At 45.6% G+C, this 19455-nt stretch overlaps 1 protein-coding gene across 1 annotated transcript in view; it reads left to right on the plus strand.

Annotated features, from left to right (window-relative positions):
* Positions 1-19455, plus strand: part of hyx (cell division cycle 73 hyrax) — a 99429-nt gene that overhangs the window by 42839 nt on the left and 37135 nt on the right. The window contains exons 9-10 of the mRNA XM_075678277.1: positions 6378-6453; positions 9562-9738. Of these exons, the coding sequence (XP_075534392.1) occupies positions 6378-6453; positions 9562-9738 (253 nt within the window). The remainder of the gene's footprint in view (positions 1-6377; positions 6454-9561; positions 9739-19455) is intronic.

Genomic DNA, 19455 nt, shown 5'->3' on the forward strand with positions numbered 1-19455 from the left:
TGGGTCGTGATGGGGTTGGTCTTAATCAGTGGGTCTTGATCGGTGAGTCATGATTGGCGGCCATCATTTGGTTGTGATACTGGGGATGATGGCCTTGTGGTCGTCGTGGTACACACTTACGGTGTGCAGCCTCGGGAGAGTGGCGGGAAACCAGGCACGCAAGCGGTTGGAACGCCAATGAAGAGAGGGCGATGCGAATGTAAACATGGCCGACGTGGGTCAGCCTTTTGGGCTAAGATCCGATCGTAGTATCAGTTCTTACCCTTGGTGCCTGGAACTTCTTTAGGTCCTAGGTGTGACAAGGGTAGTTCAAGGACACATTACAGGTCCTGAAGTTACCCGGAGTCCACAGGCGTATGTGCCATCGCACTTGAACCCTCTCTGCACAGTCACCAGGATCGGCCCACTTTTTTGCTTACGGAGTTGAAAAATCCATGGAACTCTAGTCATACACAGCTTTGCTGCAAAAGAACACAGACTGCTACTCAAGGCGTCCAGACTGCGAAGCGTGTGATGTGATCAAGCTGACTCACATGCAGTGCAGCGGTGGCTGAACGCTGGCTCCGAGTTGAACTTTCCTTGTATTGCAGCCCTCATTAGTGCCATAGGTTTAAAAGTAGTTGTCGTTTGCCGTAAAAGACTGTTAGGACATAGATTTATTTTTCCGACCACTGTTTTGTGTGAAATACAAACTGTGGCTGATGTTTTTGTCACTGGAGGCAGCGACATGCTCAGGCCGGGTGGCCAGCATTAGCAGGAAGCTCCTCAGCTGGCTTGTCGCCATTGTAGCAGCTGTTAATCTTGTTGTTGTGCAGGTGTTTATAGGCTCTAGTGTGAGGAAACCACCATGCTTCAGCAACCACCGTTGATGGACAGCAAGGTGATATGCTGCGTGGTTGTATGGTTACTGCGCAAACCCATTTATTTATTTATTTTAATTTAAATGTTTTCATCATTTTTTGCAGTCACCTTTGTATTAAATAGCAGAATATCTGAAGTTCCACCATTTCACAGCATACTGGGGCCAAAGTCCATCTAAATAGGTCGTAAAGCTTGGAATGAAAAGCATGCCAAAGCCTATCGCCAGAGGTGTCAGTTAGTGGTGCATGATTGAAGCGCCACTAAGTGAGGGGGGGACAAACACTTAAACTAGAAAGCCTATGTAAAAAAAAAATGTTCCAAAATTTTATATCAGAATACTGTCATACGATTAAATATTCCTTTTCAAATATTTTTGCTGTACTAAAACAACAAATGTTAATTTTTTCTATTTCACAATTTGGTAGTTTGTTCTTGGTGACCCCTACCAACCAGTGATTCTGGCTCAAGACTTGGCAAGACTGTGGAAACGAGCTATTATGTTGTGCATAATGGTGTTGCTCACTGGAATATGGTGTTTTTTTTTTAAGCGAAGCTTTCTTTGTCTCTTTTTTCGACTTTTCCACTGCTGCTGCTGCTGCTACTGGAGCTGCTGTCTGGCACACCGTGTCGAGGGTGGTTCAGAGTGTGTGTACACATGACAGGAGCGAGTCAAAGAGGAAAGGCGACGCGAGAAACTGGTTTGGACCCCACTGCGTCGAATGTGCACAATGCCCTCTGGCGCTCCCTGGGCGTCGCCACATTAGCCTCTTCACAGCTGTAATTATCCATGACCCCCTTCAAAAGCATTGCAGAAACTGCAGCGCTTCCCTTTCTACTAATGTGCTAGTCCAGAGGGGACATAGAACTGTAGAGAGACGGGAGGAGAAAAGGCAGTTCTCATACAAGTGTACAAAGGGGGGGGGGGAGGTTACGTGAGAAGGCAAGGAAACCCTGCTTCTGTACGACAGTGGTTGCGGGGAAACTGGATAAGCTTAAGCTCAAGGTACGGTACAGTATGTTCCTGCTATTTCTGAAAAATAAACACATGCAAATATGTCAAGCGGACAAATTACCAGGGTGTCTACCAACCGGGAAAACCGGGAAAACTGGGAATTCTCAGGGATTTTGAGTAGTCTGGAAAAAGTCAGGGAAAACTCAGGGAATTTGGGCCTCTATCAGGGAAAATTAGCGGCAATTTTATTGGAAGGGTCGAAAGTCGCGGTAATGCTGGCTCGAGCAACAGACAGGAATCGCAATGAATCGTCTTTGACGCCTTGTCGTCGGCTGGATGAGTTGCCAGTGTGCAGTCAACGACCGACTTTCCGGATTCCCGATAATTTGGACGGCTTCGCGGCACCGCCACGTACCCCATAGAGTCAAAGTATCAGAACGTGTGAAATTTCGGGCGCAAGAACCCTTCGCCGTCCGATTTTCCGGACGTTTTGCCGTGACCGCAGGTCCGAAACTGCAATAATGAAAGGCACCACCGCTGCCGTTTTGATTGCTTCGCCACCTCGAACCGGCACTTTCGCTCGCAGATCCGCTGGCAGCCGTTGCCATCACTGCGGCAACGCTAGGCCTAGCTGCTTCGACGTTCGCTATGAAGCTTCTTGCCGTTGGGTGCCCAGTTTTTTATTGAAAGAATTAGCTGCTGTCAGCAATGGCACGGACTACGCTTTTGTGGTCCTCGCGATTAGCTTAGAAACTTGGAAAACACGGTGCGTTGCATAATGCCGGGTCCCGAAAGTCAGCTTCGCCTTTGTACAGAAATGTTACATGGTGAAGCATAACAAGCGTGGGAAGGGGCTATTACCACGGAAAACAGTATGTATTCCTTAATTATACACACGTGCACCCGGTATTTCCTGTCACAGTACGAGCGCCGATATGCCTAATATGTGTACCGACAGCCCTTCAGAGCGTTTTCGAACGTGCCTGTGGCGGTTTGAGCCCCTAAGGGCAGTAAATGACACGCATTTATTTTTTTCCAACTGGCCAATTTTTCGAACGTTTTCGCGACCCCTAGGGAGTTCTAAAAATCGGACGTGGACTGTGCAACTGACCAAGATGTTTCAAATGGTCATTGGGGCGAACGAGTGGCAGAAAGAGGACAAGAACAAAAATGATGTACGCATTGAGGAATAAACGGGAAAGGAAGCTTGCTGCCGCCGTTTTGAAGGAGCTTGAGCTCAAAAAACAAAGTTTTGGCTGATGCCGAGATGCAGGTGTCCCGCATCCAAACCCAAATAAACTCTTTAAAGCAGTGAAACACAACACTCAGGCGTCGTGCGCGGGCTGAGAGTATGTCAGGACAGTTGAGGTTGACTTACGAGCGGTTGAGAGAGAATCTCAATTGTGACAGAGTTCGGGCCTCATACCACTGAGCTTGCTATCAGTTGATAGAAATAGCTCATATTCGAATATATTTGCTTCTATGTGCGTCTCCTTTTTATTCGTATTTGTGAATGTCCAACTTATTTGCAATTTTTTTCGAGAACACTATTTGCTGTGCATTCTACTAACCCCTGCCTTCTATTCTCTTTTTGAATAACATAAACACTACTCCTTAGTATTCAAATTGGATTAAGTCGCTTTTTTAATTTGTTTTTCATATGCTTACTAGAGAGTGACAGCATCAGGCGATATGGTTTCAGCCTGTCTTGACATAAAACATAGTTCTGCATCACTCAGGGAAATGGGCAAAGGCACTCAGGGAAAACCTGGAAAACTCCAGGAATTTGGAAATGTCAACTTGGTAGACACCCTGATTACACAGGGCATGCAGAAGCAGAGCCGCATTAATTCAAGCACACCGCAGTGTCGCCTGGACCCTGCGGAAGTGGTCAACCGTCAAATAAACACTGCTGTGCCTGCTGCAGTAGCTTTGTGACTGTGGCATTTCTAGAGGTTATGGATTTGATCCTGACCACGGCAGCCGCATTTCGACGAGGGTGAAATAAAAAACTCACATGCACTTAGATTTTGGGACACGTTAAAGAACATCACCATGTCAAAATTAATCCGGAGTCCGCCACTACCGTGCGCCTCATAATCCAAGAGTGGTTTTGGCACATACAGCCCCATAATCCGATGCAAGTTTAATACTTCTGCCACGATGCAATTTGCCGTGTGAGGCAATGACAATGCTCAACCCACTCAGAGGTGATGAAATATGGAGCAAAACAATGCCTCCAGCAAACACCTTACTCTACCTGCGTGTTATGTGCACTACGCAGACAAACAGCAGTGGTGCACGCACGGCAACGTTTAACATCAACTCACCACTCCCATGTTAGACTAAATGTTCGAAGAAATTAAGCTTTGGCCGTCAACATCACCGCTAATTATCGTCAATCAAAGCAACCAGCACGAAAAGCCTCACTTAAATAGATTCCCACAGTGTGTGGGATCTGCATAATGTTTTAATTTGCTTTCATGTTTGTTCAAAGTGTGGCTTGCGCTTCACTTCAAGTTTTGCCTGACTTAGCCGTTCATTGGTGAAAGGAGTGGGTGCAGGTTTTTGTCTTATCCTGCAAGTTCACACTGCGGCATCCGACGTGCTGTGTCTCGTAGTGACGATAAATGCGGAATGCCCCGGGAAGAAATGTCATGCTATGTTTGTTCACTCTCTGTAACACAGACTCCGAGTGCCCTATAGGCAGCAAAATTTGTAAGTCGAATGTTTTCTAAATGATAATGTGGGGTAAGGCTGTCTTGTCTGATAACTGTTGGATGTGAATACATGCTGTGGCTTGCCATTGCGAATGATTCTGGGAAAAGGTTTCGCATATGTTGCTGTTTTATCCATTGAAACATGTTTTGCTTGGTCAATTATATTGGTTGCATTATTGTAGACGAATAAAAGGGAAATTGCTTTTGAAACCTCTGTGACACTGTCAATTATTTCCATCCTATTCGTTCACCTCCCTAAGGAACCTACTGGAGCAATTACCATCAATAGCAGCCTAATTTTGTTCACATTAAGACATAGGTCACTCCTATAGTTTAATGACACGCTGGCATTTCAGCTGAGGCGAGTTGAAAGCTTGCCTCAGCCTCAAAAGAAAAAAATAATTGCTGGCGTAGCAATCGAAATGCCGGATGCTAAAGAAATTCAAACATTCGTGCCAAGCAGCATAAGATCTTGACGTCACTGCCATTTCTGGTTGTGCTATCACTTTTTATTTTTATTTTTTGCTTGTTAGTTGCCCCCCCTCCTCCCCCCCATACGTAGAGGGTGACGGTTGCAACGAGCCGCCATTTTCTCGACATGTGGGCTTCTATGGAAGCTTCGCTACCAGTTTACATATACCTTGCCGGGGCCTTAATTTTATATAGAATGGACTTCCTATATAGTGGACCTTTTAGAGCACTTCTATGCACCCGTTCCTGGATTGAGTGTCGGTCTCGGCATAACTGGCAAAACGAATGAGCGGAGTGCAGCGGAGGATGAAAGACGGCAATAGCAAAGAGAGTGCGAAGAGAAAGAAGGAGAGTATGATGAAAGGGTGAGAAGAAAAGCAGAGTGCCGCACGAAATGTGCTGCATGGCGGCGACCTGCTAAGAGATGGTGCCATAGTAGAGTGCACCGACACCCAGTTGCCACTGATATCATTACTAAGGCATTGGGTGAGCGCATCCGCCGATACCAAATATGGAAGCAAAACGCTTTATCCGGAGCTTTGTTCTTTTTCTACAGTGTGTGTCATAGCTCAGTTGTAGCTTTGGGACATGAAGCAAAGTACAGACCGACTGCGCATACGCTACTTCGCCACTGCCACTAGAGAATGCGCTCCGTGCGAGCCACGTGTTCCTGTGTCCTCATGCTTTCTTTCTGAACAGCGAGTGAAGCAAATGGTGGAATTCAAAACACCTAAACAGCTGCGCTCAAATTTAGCATTAAAGAATGTTATAATCGTCAGTGAATTATTTCACTGGATTGTTGCACTCCGTTGTAGCAAGCGTCGACTGTATAAAAAAGTAAAGTGCTGGTTATACCTACTTTGTTATTCAGGTTTAACTGTATGTCAAGCAGTTATTCTGTTGAAAGCATCACAGATAGTAAAATTAACTGCACTGCAAAATGCACGGAATGAAACTTTTATGACCGCACAACTTGCATAGCTACATCAGCATTGCCTGCTAAGTATGAAATGGAGTATATATGATGCCTCATTACAAAAAGGTGCATTTTTTCAAACTGCAGTCATTGACCACTTTGGTTGTATGGTGGTGACCCTCAAAGATGACTCTCAAAGTTGGGTGTTAACTGTCATTTGATATGTTACCTGTTTCCTTTTGTCTCCATCCTTGGCTGAGGTCAATGTTGAGCTCATAGGGGGTGCTAAGATATCCCACTTCTGTATTCAGTATGAGCAGGAGAAGACAACAGCCGAAGTTCTTCTTAAAAAGGTGGAGATGTGGCTGTATGATCTATATGTCGAGCTTCTAGTGCCTACATACATTCTTTCAAGGCAGTGAACATAAGTGTTTGTTTTGTTCTTTTGTCCATGCAGGCTACGCCAGTGCGTGCAGTGCCTCAGCCAGCCGTTTACAACCGATACGATCAGGAGCGTTTCAGGGGCAAAGAAGGTGGGTGGCATGCGAATGCTTGAACGTGGCCTTTTTTTTGCACTTTTTTGTTGGAATATAATGTGAAGGGTAGCTACACCCTGTAAGAGGCAGATTTCTCTACCCGTCTTGTTGAGTTCCACTGGTTGCCATTGCCCACATGTGAAATTGCAGACAAGGAAGCACAACTAAAATTGTAGTCTCTGGAGCAACCATGACCGCAGTAGCCACTTTTTACAGTCTTCTAGTTATATTTATAGTTAGTATAATTAGGGGTGGTGCAAATCTCGAATTTCACCAAATCGAACATTCGATATACATATTCAATATGGAGACCTGTGCATTGCCACAGGTTGCATATGCCGCAGAACGCCTTGTGCTGGACGCCACCCAAGCGAGTACTTCACTTTGTTTTTGGCACAAAAAGAGTGCTGAGCGCGCTGTGGACGGGCCACCGGGGCTGAAGCAGTAGAGGACTTTGTCATTGTGAGTGCTCCCCGACGTTGGCCTGATGTGTGATTGCACACACAGCACCTGAACATCGCAATTCACACAATGGCACGCATTGGTACAAGGTTCGTCCGGGTGGACAGGACCGATCGAAATGGTAAAGTGACGTGGACAGAGGGAATGGCAACAATAACAGAGCATATTTCGTAAAATGCGAAAGCATGTGTGAAACTAGGGCCAGCTAGCCGCTGATAGGCGTGCGGATCGTGTTGAATATGGGCGACAAATTTCACGCTGCTTCAACAGCCGTCAATCTAACCTGCACACGTGATCTTGGGGCGGAGCACAGTGGATCAGCCACCAGTATGAACATATTAGTGACAATCATTCTGCGATGGCTTGTGGTCCATTACCACATCAGCCAGTTGCAAAAATGCGGTGAACACTACCTAGGCCATTAGGCCTAATCAACATTGTTTCCTTGAGCATCCGAGATAAAACTTACGGTTTGGTGCCAAATCGACTCAGATGTATTTGCAGCACCCGCACAACACTCGGAAAGCTGCCAAACTGCCTTGCAAACGAAAGTGAGCGTACGGAAGTAGTTCACGGCCACGATCATTGCAGCACACCGTGTGGTGGCCTCTTGTTCCTGACGCCACTTGTAGATGAACATCGGCGTCTTGTTGTAGCTTCGACCAACCCGTCTCGACTAACTTTGGATTTACCCAGTGGGTGCAAAAGTGTCATGACTCGGTTGCATGTTTCTGCACGGACAATGGACGAATGAAGGGGGAAGGAGAGAGGGGGGTGTCGCACAATCTTTCTCAAATTTTCTGGTATTCGAAATAAAGCTTTTGTTTCTTGATTCCAATCTGATATCTACTACAGTTTACTCTCATTGCAAAGGACCCGAGTACAACAGACTTTGGGATATAATGGACCATATTTCAGCCTTAGTTTCAGCCTTATACCTATTTTATTAATGCAATAAAGTTCGCTTTTAACGGACTGTGCTACAATGGACTATCGGCTACAGTGGACCAAATTAGCGGCAATTTTTTTCAAAATCGGGCGTATAAAACGGACTTTGGCCGTGTTGACACGGGCTGACAATTGACTTGCGAGGGTCAGCCGGCGATCGTGGCTCAATATTTCGCGCGCGAGGGAAAAAGGCAGGGTGGAAATGCACCGTCTTGTTTTGTATGCAAGGCAAGGGGGGAGGAGAGGATGTGGAGGCGAGAGAGAGCGGGTTATACTTTGGCGGCTGATGCTTATGGCGCGGCCGCCGTATCCTAAAAGTGATCTGCGATGTGGACAAAGTGCGTGCCCGCGTGGGTGCCATATCTTAAAAGCAATCTGCGATGTGAACAAAGTGCGTGCTCGTGCCGGCCTCGTCTTCAAAACAATCTGCGATGTGGACAAAGTGCGCCCAATGCCGGTAGCTTTGTATACGCTGTGCTTTTGACGCTTAGTTCGTGTGGAAGCGAGAGACAGCACGAGGGTCAGTTTGCTCACTGCTGCTGCCACGCTTGTGTTGCTTAATTCGCTATCTTCGCTTAATTCGCGAAAAATGTTGCGAAACAGCAACATTTTTTGTTTTTTACTTTGGACGTTTGTCACTCACTCTTTGCAATAAAGTTGTTAGACAGTGACAAAAGCTTCGGAAGTGAGGTGTTTTCGATATTATGGACTTTGGATAAAACGGACGTCGTTTGTCGGATTATCAGGGTTCGTTGTAATGAGAGTCGACTGTATTTGGTATTCTCACACCCCTAGTTATAATTTATGCTTCGACCACTTTATGTGTAAAATTAGAATCTGTGACCTTAAATTTACAAGAAAGAGGGAAAAAAGCAAGATATGGCATTTTGTAAGAAAAATGCTGTCGTTTGACCTCCCCCTTTAACGTGACTGCAACTTGTGCACAATTTCCTACTTCACACAGTGGGATCGGAGGAAGGAGAGGTTTATACTGACAGCGGTAAATTGGAATAAGTTTATTCTCCATTTAGGTGGTCAATTTTGCCCTTTTATATGGGAAGCTTCAAGGCTTCTTGTGCGAGTGAAAAAAAAAAAGACTGTTTTTGCTTTGTGTAGTATACTGAAGGAGCAGTGTTTGGGGCACACATGCGCAGATGTGTATTGGATTTATTTTTGGTTGCACCAGAATTTGTGATGTTCCCACTCTGTCGAGGACTGCAGTTGCATGAGTGGTATGTGGCAAAGAGGGCTGTGACATAGGTAATATATACTTGTGCATATTTGGCTTGAGAATTTATTAGAAACTATCTACAGAGCCAACTTTGCACTGAAACAAATGCCGGAACTTAGCTGCTGCCAAACAAAAAAACTATTTCAACATGTATGCCAGCATACATGCCATGGACAAATAGATACCGCATATAGGTTGCCCACACATATAATATAATTTTCAGTGGGCACTCAGAGCTCTGAATTCGGATGATAGTTCAGCACAAGCACTGTGCAAGCCCCTGCACTGAGGTTTGTTGCCTTTTGAAGACCCCAGCTATCAGAATTTATTCGGAGCTTTTCCCTTGTTCTACAGTATATGTCATAGCTCAATTGCAGCTTTGGGACATGAAACACTGTCACTGAATGTGCACTGTCCTCATCCTGCATTTCTCGTAATTGTCTGTGTGTGTGTGCATGCCGCAGAGACGGAGGGCTTCAAAATTGACACAATGGGCACGTACCACGGCATGAACCTCAAGTCAGTGACTGAAGGCAGCCAGCCCAAGCGGCCCGTTCCAGTGGCCACCCCGACACCTGTGGCCCCTGCCGCTGCCCCCGCCACCACAGCTGCACCTGTACCTCGGCCAATGCCCAAGAGAGGTAAGCAAAGTGTTCTTGGACCATTTTGTGTACGAAGGAACAGACATGAACATAGAAGCATCTTGTAAGGCTCTCGAAGCAGTCATAAAAAGTTGTGTTGAGCATGTGGCAAAAGCCCTGTGCCAAAATGGTGCTTGGTGTCGAATTCGCTGCCTTCAAACTAAAGGCAGTGCATTGGAAGTGGATAGATTATGTCCGATCGCATAGATACCATAAAATGTTATGAATGAAGCATGAAGTTTGGTCTGCTTTTCTTTGCTCTATGGTATCATGGCCCTAGAGGCATGGCTTGAGAAAGCCTGCCATTATGTGAAGTTTTTAGGTGTTTCCTTTCTCGGAGAAAAGAGCAGTTCATGGCAACTCAATGATTGAAGACGTTTCAAATAAGGCTTTGCAAGTGAAAAGTCCAGTGTGATGTTTGAGCCCTCTTCTAAGGGGGCAATGTCATGAACTTGTGCACAGGGCTTTTAATGTGCATGTGATTCAGCTGCTGACTTACCATTATTAAGCTGTGCATCTGCACTCCTTGATAGTAAAATGCAGCAGAAAGTTTTGACAGTTTATGTGTTGGTACATTAATGTTCTGTGGGGGATATCAGTGCTACTGGCTCAACTGCACTTTGGCAGGAAGATAAAGCCTATTGCGGATAAGTAAAGACCAGCCCTGCAAAGTGATGCCTACGCATGGTCGGCATTGGGTACTGAAGTTCTCGCATGAATAGATGGAAATGCTGTTTATGGAGTGCTTTAATTTGCCCTTTGAAAAAGCGCCCTGCTATGATTGTTCTGTAGACCTGGTAAAAGTGCTAACAGTTCACTTTTCATTTAATTTAAGCAAACAGTAGCTAGGCCTTTGCCACATGTGGTCATCATTGGGATTAGGCAATGAATCCTTTTGCTACATGCTGAACATGCTTGAACATGCTGAATTTGTTTGGGTGGAGTTAAACATCTTCTTGGACAGCCTCCTGTTTGAACTTTGCCTCAGTGACCTTGCACAGCCTTGACAGGAGTTGCTGGTGATACAGTGAGACCTCGTCAATACACAGCTGGCAAGATAAGTTGTACAGTGAGAACTTGTTAATAAATAATTAGCAACCTAAGTAGTAGCACACTCTGACTGACTCCTGCTGGTACATGCTCCGAAAATGAATAAACGAATGAATGAAACAATGCCAATTAAAGTGTTGGTACTTAGAAACGTGCTTATGTGATGTTTATGTATGTTCAAACAGGGCAAAAGGTTTGTAGAATTGTGCAATGGCGGACAGACAGTGAAAAACCAGGTTGCATTGTGTGGTGCAGCATACTGTCAGTGATGCTGCAAGTTGAAATGACTCTTTAGCTTGTAAATGACAACAATTGAACAATTGAACATGGCACACACCAAGTGGCCAACATGTTTTAAGTGGTCAGAGAATATGTCAAGTTCAGTGGCAGCTGAGTTGAGGGACTTGTCGCAACTACCATATTTATTTTATTACGCTCAAACTTCCCTATAAAGAAGTTGAAAGCATTGTGGTGATTACATTTTTGTACTGACTATCACCCTTTACTGCATACAGTGGAATCCCGATTATACGACTTTCTTGGGACTGCGAAAAAGCGTTGTAAAATGCGGGCGACGTAAAATCCAAACATAAATTATACCTATAAAAATACAACTTATTTCACGTGACAGATTTACGAGAAACTTCAATGTAAACTACTAACATACTCTGCAGGGCTTGGAAACCCAAATTACCAAAAAAGTAAATGCGATAAGAATTAATGCTGCAGTACAGGTACCAATTGTGCTTTATTCAAACGAACCTTTATGGCACTCCACTGCCCACTGCCGCGATTCCCGTCAGCCGACGCGAACACTGCAGATTGCAACATTGTCGTCGGCCTCCACGTACTCGACAAAGGTCAAGGTGAGGTTTAAACCCTCGAAATCATTGTTGGCGAAGCCTGCATCGGCCTTGAGCGGCATTGAGGTTGTTGCGCCTCCAGCAGAGGAGGCCGTCTCGCTTAAAGCCACAGTGCTTGAACGAGTTAGCGATTGTGCTTCGCTACACTGCGTTCCAAGAACTTGCAATAAAATGCATGGCGTCGAGCACAGTGATCTTTTTTTCCGACTCGCTGCGCTCCATAGCCGCCAGCTAACGAACGCTGCACTAACCGCTTTCGGTACCCTTGCTTGACGCACTTAATGATGTCAGCATCCAGCGGCTGCAGCCGGCTTGTGCAGTTGGGCGGAAAAAAAAAAAACAACCTTTATGTTCCTCAGGCTGGACCTATTGGGTGGGTGGCACGGTGCGTTGTCCATGAAAAGCAATATTTTCCTCGCTTTAGCATCCATTTTGTTATCCAGCTGCTGCAAAAAATCGCTCAGGAGTGAAGACGTCATCCACGCCTTTTTGTTGAAGTTGTAGCTGCACGGCAGTGTCTCCCAAGTTCTTAAAGCACTGTGGCTTTGTGAACTTTTATAAGACGTCATCCACGCCTTTTTGTTGAAGTTGTAGCTGCACGGCAGTGTCTCCCAAGTTCTTAAAGCACTGTGGCTTTGTGAACCTTTATAAGACGTCATCCACGCCTTTTTGTTGAAGTTGTAGCTGCACGGCAGTGTCTCCCAAGTTCTTAAAGCACTGTGGCTTTGTGAACTTTTCAACAACGAGCATGGTTGGAACCATCCTCGTTAGCACTGAATAGTGCCGTCACACACTCTTTACTACGCTTGCCACCATGACAGCTGTCACCCTTAAACGCAAGGGTTTGCTCGGGCTGCATATGGTAAAAAATACCGCTCTCATTGGCGTTGAAAACATCGCAGGGCTTGTATGCAGCAATCATCTCCGGCAGCAACTCCATCCACTTGTTCACCGTCAAAACGTCCACGGAAGTGCTTTCTCCGCTGGAGCGACTGTACACAATCCTGTTTCGTTTTTTAAAGTGATCCAGGCACTCGTTCGACGCCTGAAAGTCGTCGATGCCCAGACGCAATGCCACAAGGTCTGCCTTTTCTTTTAGAATGGCGCTGTCAGTGTTGATCACAGAGTTCCGTGCTTGATGCAGCCACTTGATAACTTTTTCTAACTTCTCATGCTGTCCTTGTTTTGCCAGTTTCCGCTTGAGCCCGAACTTGTTGGCGTTCCGCTTTGTTTGCCAGAATCGTCTTAAGCGGAGATTCGGGTATCTTAAGGTCCCGGGAAATGCTGGCTTTTGGGGCTCTATGCCGCTTTTCCGCTTTCGGGACATCGTGCGTCGCGTTGCTCCACACAACTCAAAACTTCCGCTGAATGCTGGACGCTAGGATTACGATGAAGAACACGTGTGATAAACCTAGGCCTCTCTGCGCTACCTTGTCGGCGATCTGCTGCTAGGAAACTGGAAGGAAAGAAACGCTTCCCCAACGTGACGAGAGGTGGCACCGTCGAGAAGAGAGGGAGAAAGTGATTGTGGAGAGATGGAGCGGAGAGACGGAGCGAGGAAAAAGACCTGCGACACTTTTCTTTCGTCCGCCATTCCGTCCCGCACTTCGTGACGGTCGTTGTATAACGGGTGAGGCGTAAAGTTGTATCTGATAACCGGGATTTTTAATGCATTGCTTCAATGGGGACTTTGCTGGGACTACGCTAATCAGTCTTAAAACCCGGGTCGTTGCAAAGCCAGGGGACGTATAACCGGGGTTCTGCTGTATGTGCTCAATGTTGCACACAACTTTTAACATGCAAAGCAGACTACAGCTCCATGGCCTGCCGAAGCACTAGTTGGCCGCATATGTGATGAAAATTTAATGAAATAACAGCAAAAGACTCACTGTCGTGTGCTACATGCGATTTCTTAGCACCTGATGAGGCAGCCGTTATGTCCAATGTGATGGTCTTTCGCTTCGGCTTTCCACTTTGCTCACTCATATTGTCGTGAAACTGTTGATACAGCAATAAGGTTGAAGGGAACAGCTAGCACACTGCGATGCAAAGTCTGTTGTTTTCAAGGAGCACATGGCACACAACACGGTGTACTGACTACGCAACTGTGCTGGTATTCTTGGCCGACCTCCATGACATTTGGAGATAGTTTCACTTTCGTGAGATTTCACAAACCTGTTAAAATATATGCCCGACAAAGCTTGGCATGGCGCCAGGAGCGTGGACGTACTAGGCAGACCTGCTTGGCCTGTGAAAGCAAAACTATCTGAGCAGCCACTTTCTCGTGGCCCGGCGGCTGCCGCAGCTCCGCTGTGCGAACGTGCCGGCTTGGCTTGGCCAGCTCGTGCCGGTCTCACGCAATCTCTGAGGACATGCCTAGCTGCGTCAGCACAGCACGGTGCACCACAGTGAGAGAGAAAAGTCGCAGCACTCGTTTTCAGAATGCCGTGCACAAGTATTATCATTGATAGGTGGCACGGCACAGCTAGGCGTGACCTTAGAGATTGCGATCTTGGAGGGTGTGCCTAGCTTCACCAACTATGTGCCAGAGAGAGAAAGGAGTGTGATAAGATAAGAAAGAAGGTGCTGCCTGTGCATAGCCACCATGTGCACGGTACACACGGCGGTGAGAAAGGCCAGTGTTGCACGATGATGGCGTTGAACTGCCGCGCTGAACGAGTGTGGAATCTGGCAGAAAGCTACATGTTCAGTGAGCAGGGGTTGGTAATTTTGTTTTGGAACAAATTTGTATAACAAAGTTTGTTATATCCGTCACCCCCGTTGCACAACGCCACTGTCTGTCGCGACAATGATCACCCCGTCGGAGATCTCTTCGCATAACAAGGCAGCACTGTCTGTACTCAGAAACTCCTCCATCGAAGCACCACCTGTTCCATCGTCAGTAGTGACGTGCTCCCAGAGCTCGATAATGTCAGCAACTTCCACCGCGTTGGTTCCAGCGGTTTCGCCCAAGCGCACAGAGCCCGCCTCTTCCGTTGATCGGCATGGCCCCTGGTTGCAACCGTCATGATCATGGTGCTCCTGTGTGAGTTCTTACTTTGAGACTTGCAAAATTTGCAGCTTCATCTCAAGTGATACAACATTGCACTTTGTCGGTGCCATCTTCTATCAACCAGGCTGTCCTCTGCTCCTTCTGCTGCACATTTCTGCAGTTGCTGCTTCGCTTCTTACTTGTTTTTTCTTCTCTCTCTGCATACATAGTTCGATTGTGAGAGACGTTGACGCGAGGTGGCTGGCACCATCTTGTGGCGCACTGCGCCAACTAGTGATGCTCTCCATGGCTTTCGCAATCGGCGTGCTGGCTGGACGCACTCTGCAGTTAATGGTGGCAGACACGAACTCGCATAGGCAAACGTATCGCCCCATTTCGGCATCGTTCGTTTAAGGGGAACTTAGGAATGCAAATTAAACAATTATTCTGCATCGAAAACGCCGTTTTGAAGACAAAATTTTTATCTTGTTATCCAGTATGTGATCAATAATGTATCATTATATATGGGCTATCTTCTCATAGCCCTAATGTATAAGTTGACAATCTTAAGTCGGGTCATCGATATAACCGATATATCATAAGTGGTATCTCTGTACGTGAACTGCACTGTATATCCTTTCTCGTTATAACGAGGTTCAAGCGTATAAGGCATTCATGATTATAAGGCGAGGATTAAGTTGGCGGACACAAGAAAAAGAAAAGCATGCTCACTAATATGAGGCGATATAAAGTAGCCCAAACATTATTCAGGCTCAGTAGGGATTGCCTGAAATACTGTATCTTTAACACAGCCAAAACTCGAAATGGCGACCACGAAATAGGGTAAAAGGGAGCGTCAACATGCGGAGGTGGTGAGAGGCTGGGGTTCCCTAGGAGATAATGAAACTGTATCAATGAGATTGCTCCCTTGAAGTGCGGCTTTATGGCAGTGCACGCCATTTTGCTATGAAGCCACACTAGAAGGAAGTTGCACTGCCATTAACCCACACCTCAAGGCAAAATTCGCATATAACCCTGTAATTTCCAAGTCGCGAGTGTAGCTTTCAAGGTTGTTGTTGGCGGTGGAGAGTTCGCAGGCTGTTTGTTCCCTTCCTCTTTGTAATTACATTACTGGCACCCTGAAAGGGGTCCTGAACCACTCTTCATTGAAGTGGATTAATGCATTTGGAGTTAAAACTGAAAAAGTACTTCAGTGCGTTCAGCAGAAGTGGGGTTATTAGCAATCAAACACCCCTTTTGCAGTGCTTCTGCTCCTCCTTCAATGCCTTGCACTGTCAGCGGAGCAGGGCATGCCACAACGCTCCACCTACTGAATGCCACCGTGGCACGCAGTTCAAATTTGATTTTTGGTGTTCACATAGATGCCACTACTCCAGATTTTGCCACTGCCGACGCACCAATCGTAAGCCAGATGAAGTTGTCCTCAGCTAGCCGCAGTGTGCTCAGCCAGTGAACTCTTCACGGCACCCTGTGGCGGCCGCGGTATCTGCGCTATGTTGCAGACCGCAGCTGCATGCAACTGTGGTGTGCACGCACAGCGTTTGCTTTGTGCTTGAGTGTGTACTCGCACTCGTATGCTCCAGTCTGGCCGTGCTACATGGTGCGGACCAGCTTTGTCCTGCACCAGTGTGACCGACAGATAGTAGCCTCATCCAACTTGCGCATCTTGAAGTGCTATCAATAGCTCAATACAAAGCAAAGTCTGCCAAGGCTTCTAACCAGGAGCGGCAAGGAGTGAGTGCACGCTGGCAAGCATGGGTGTCGTTTGACCTTAAGTTTCGAGTGGGTCAAAGCTAGTTGAGTGTTCAAAACTAGTCGAAATTAGCGAGACCTGACGGCTACAACACTGCTAAGCAAGGTGGCCAAAGTTTATTTCCTACGCAGACGGCCACAGCCGAGCTTGAGCAGACAATAATCTGCTTCCTCCTGAAGTAGGTAATTATTATTGAAGTTTGAAAGCAGATTTTCACTTATTTCAGCCCGTTTATTAAATTATGTCAATAAATACAGTCAATCCCGGATATATCGAACTCGAAGGGAATCGCGAAATAGTTCAATATATCGATAATTCAAAATATAAAATATGCATGTCAAAAGCTTCTCTAACAACTTCACATCTCAAGGCAGTTTCCCGATGTCGTGACTAATGGGAACTTACCGATCTGTGCCTCCAAGGCACGTAAAAACAAAACAAAAACACAGTGCGATGACCAGAGCACTTTATTTTGGAAGAAAAAAGTCTGTGACCTTTGCTTCCTTTTTCTTCGGCACCATCAAGTTCATTAAGCTGTCCTCAAGCTTGTTGACAGTGTCCAAATGAGAAAGGCCAGCTCCTTCCATTGTGCCACAACAGCGGCGAATGATGCTGAAAGCTGATGCAAGTTCAGCTGCAGTGCATGATGGTTGGTCCTCTTCGTTGGAACCTCGCCGCTAGTCAAGTCTGTGTCCTCGTCACCCATGATGTCAGCCACAATCTCCGCATCAGCGCCGCGATCCGCTACAGCTTGCACACCATCGTCAGCGCTGATGAAATCGCGTGCTGTAATGCTGCCTTGCGAGGAGTTCCGAACACCGCGGCGACCGACGACTTTTTCTCGCCAGCCTCCACCCGTCGAATGATCTCCACCTTTTTTGAAAAATCCAAATTCTTGTGTTTTTTCGCGGCCATGGCTCTGGAACACGTGCCAAAAGTGGAAAGATAAACGCACTGCATACTATAATATGGCACTGATTCACTATCTGATGGAAGGTAGAACAGGAGTGATAACTTATCAAAGGGCAGCATGTGCTGCATTGTGTACAGCACAGGCATTGCTTTATTCAGTTATACATGCTTGAGCAACAGTATACAAACTACATGTTCTGCAAAAAAGACTCACTTTCTTTGTAGCTTGGACACACAGCCTAAAATCAATGAGTGCATCCTGGTGTTTTATGGTCTAGTTTGTATTACAGCATGTACTCTATCCCAGGCCACGTTCCTAGTACAGTATACGTTTCCTTGTGTGTGTTTCGTATAAATCAAGATGTTTAGTGTTTGAGAAATTCACACAGTGTCTACGTTAGTTATGCGGTGAAAAGCCCGTGCTAGGCCAGAAATGTTTTAACAAATGGTAACCCATTCTTTTGGACAGTTTGTCCACCTAAACCATGTAAGTATTTACTGAAAACAAAAACAAAAAAATGTTTGGTTACTGTTTATATTATGTTCTCATGGAACCATTGGTGAGCGACTTTGCAGTGGAAAAGAAAATGGTGATAAGGTTTTCAGCAAAGAAACTGCTGTTGTGCAGGGGTGACAGCTTGGTAGGGGTATTTCTTTTATTTGTCTGGCCTTTGTGATGTAAATGTGTATAGTAGAACCTCGTCCATACATTTTGAAAAAAAAAAAGAGAGAGAAAAAATGTACTTATCGGAAAAACCGAAGTAACTATCCGAAGTAACTAAAAAAATTTGACAGACTCAGCTATTGTTGATATCTGTGTATAATCTGCTCCTTGCATAAATGTTTAAAAAGTGATGAAGTATTGCAGAATGGTATTTAAGCTTTGTTGAAACTATGTGTTGTGCATGCCATGCTTATGGAACAGGTACTACAGTTGATCTTGGATATATCGAGCTCGAAGGAGATCATGAAATAGTTCGACATATCAATAATTTGAAATCTAAAATATGCCTGTCTGAGGCTTATCAGAAACTCCGCATCTTGAACAGTTTCCTGAGATGGCAAAAGGCAAGAATTTACCTATTCGTTGTACTAAGCACCATTAAAAGCACATATCAAAAAAGAAAAATTGCCCATTATTTGTCCTATGTATTACTACCAAGAGCATGCCTCAAAAGCGCCATTTTTTCTTTGTGTTGTTTTGGCTTTTTATAGTTCTTTGTACGCGCACGTCTCTCTATATCACCATTTTCCATTCAATCTTGCAGCTGTCACTTCTTTCTGTGCTTGCAGATGCTCCATGTTTTCAAAAAAAATTTCAATTCTTGCAGCCTCACACTCGAAGCACGAGACACCTTTGGCTTCGATTCTTCTGATGGCGTATTTTACAATGAGGCAGCAGAAGTGCCTGCTTGAGACGATGTAACGCAGATTCCTCCATCTCATGTGGCTCGCTTGATGGAATGTTCGAGTCCACTGGCAGGGATTTCTTCTACACTATTCCATAGCTACCTCATAGCTAGGAGGGATGAATACTGTCATCGAGCCATCATATTTTTTTCTATTTTGTCCTCATAAGGGACATCTCTGGACGAATTGCCTGATTTGATGCTTTCAGCAACAGCAGCCGACTTTTCTCTCATTACCATTTTATAACAGCTGCATCATTGGTCACCTGTCCTCATGACACCCAATGTCTCCTTTATGTTTGCTGCAATGCGGTAGAACATCTCCTTGTTCTTAAATTTTTTCATTCGACCTACTAAGGGAAAATATTGCTTGTAGTAGTCTAGCAGAAACTTTGTTTTTCCTTGTGTCCACTCGCAGCTTGTACCTGTAAAGCATGAATTCTGTAATCTTGTACAGATGTTACAGATATGCATCAATGAAACTAACTTACTGTGATTGCTCATTTTATGTGTATGTTCCTTCACTGCTGCATTGCTGCACTTGATGATAGGTGCAGCACTTGTGGCGACTATGCAGTGCAGCCCATCGTTGAAATCTTTGTGTGGACTGCAGGTTTAGCAAGTGAAAGTTGTTATTGTTGAATTCAGTAACTTGTTTCATATGATTTCATGCTTCGATGTGTGCACACAGTGTACCATTGCTGTCACTGCACTGTG

The sequence above is a fragment of the Dermacentor variabilis genome, unplaced genomic scaffold (assembly GCF_050947875.1).
Source record: "Dermacentor variabilis isolate Ectoservices unplaced genomic scaffold, ASM5094787v1 scaffold_18, whole genome shotgun sequence".
Lineage (NCBI taxonomy): Eukaryota > Metazoa > Arthropoda > Arachnida > Ixodida > Ixodidae > Dermacentor > Dermacentor variabilis.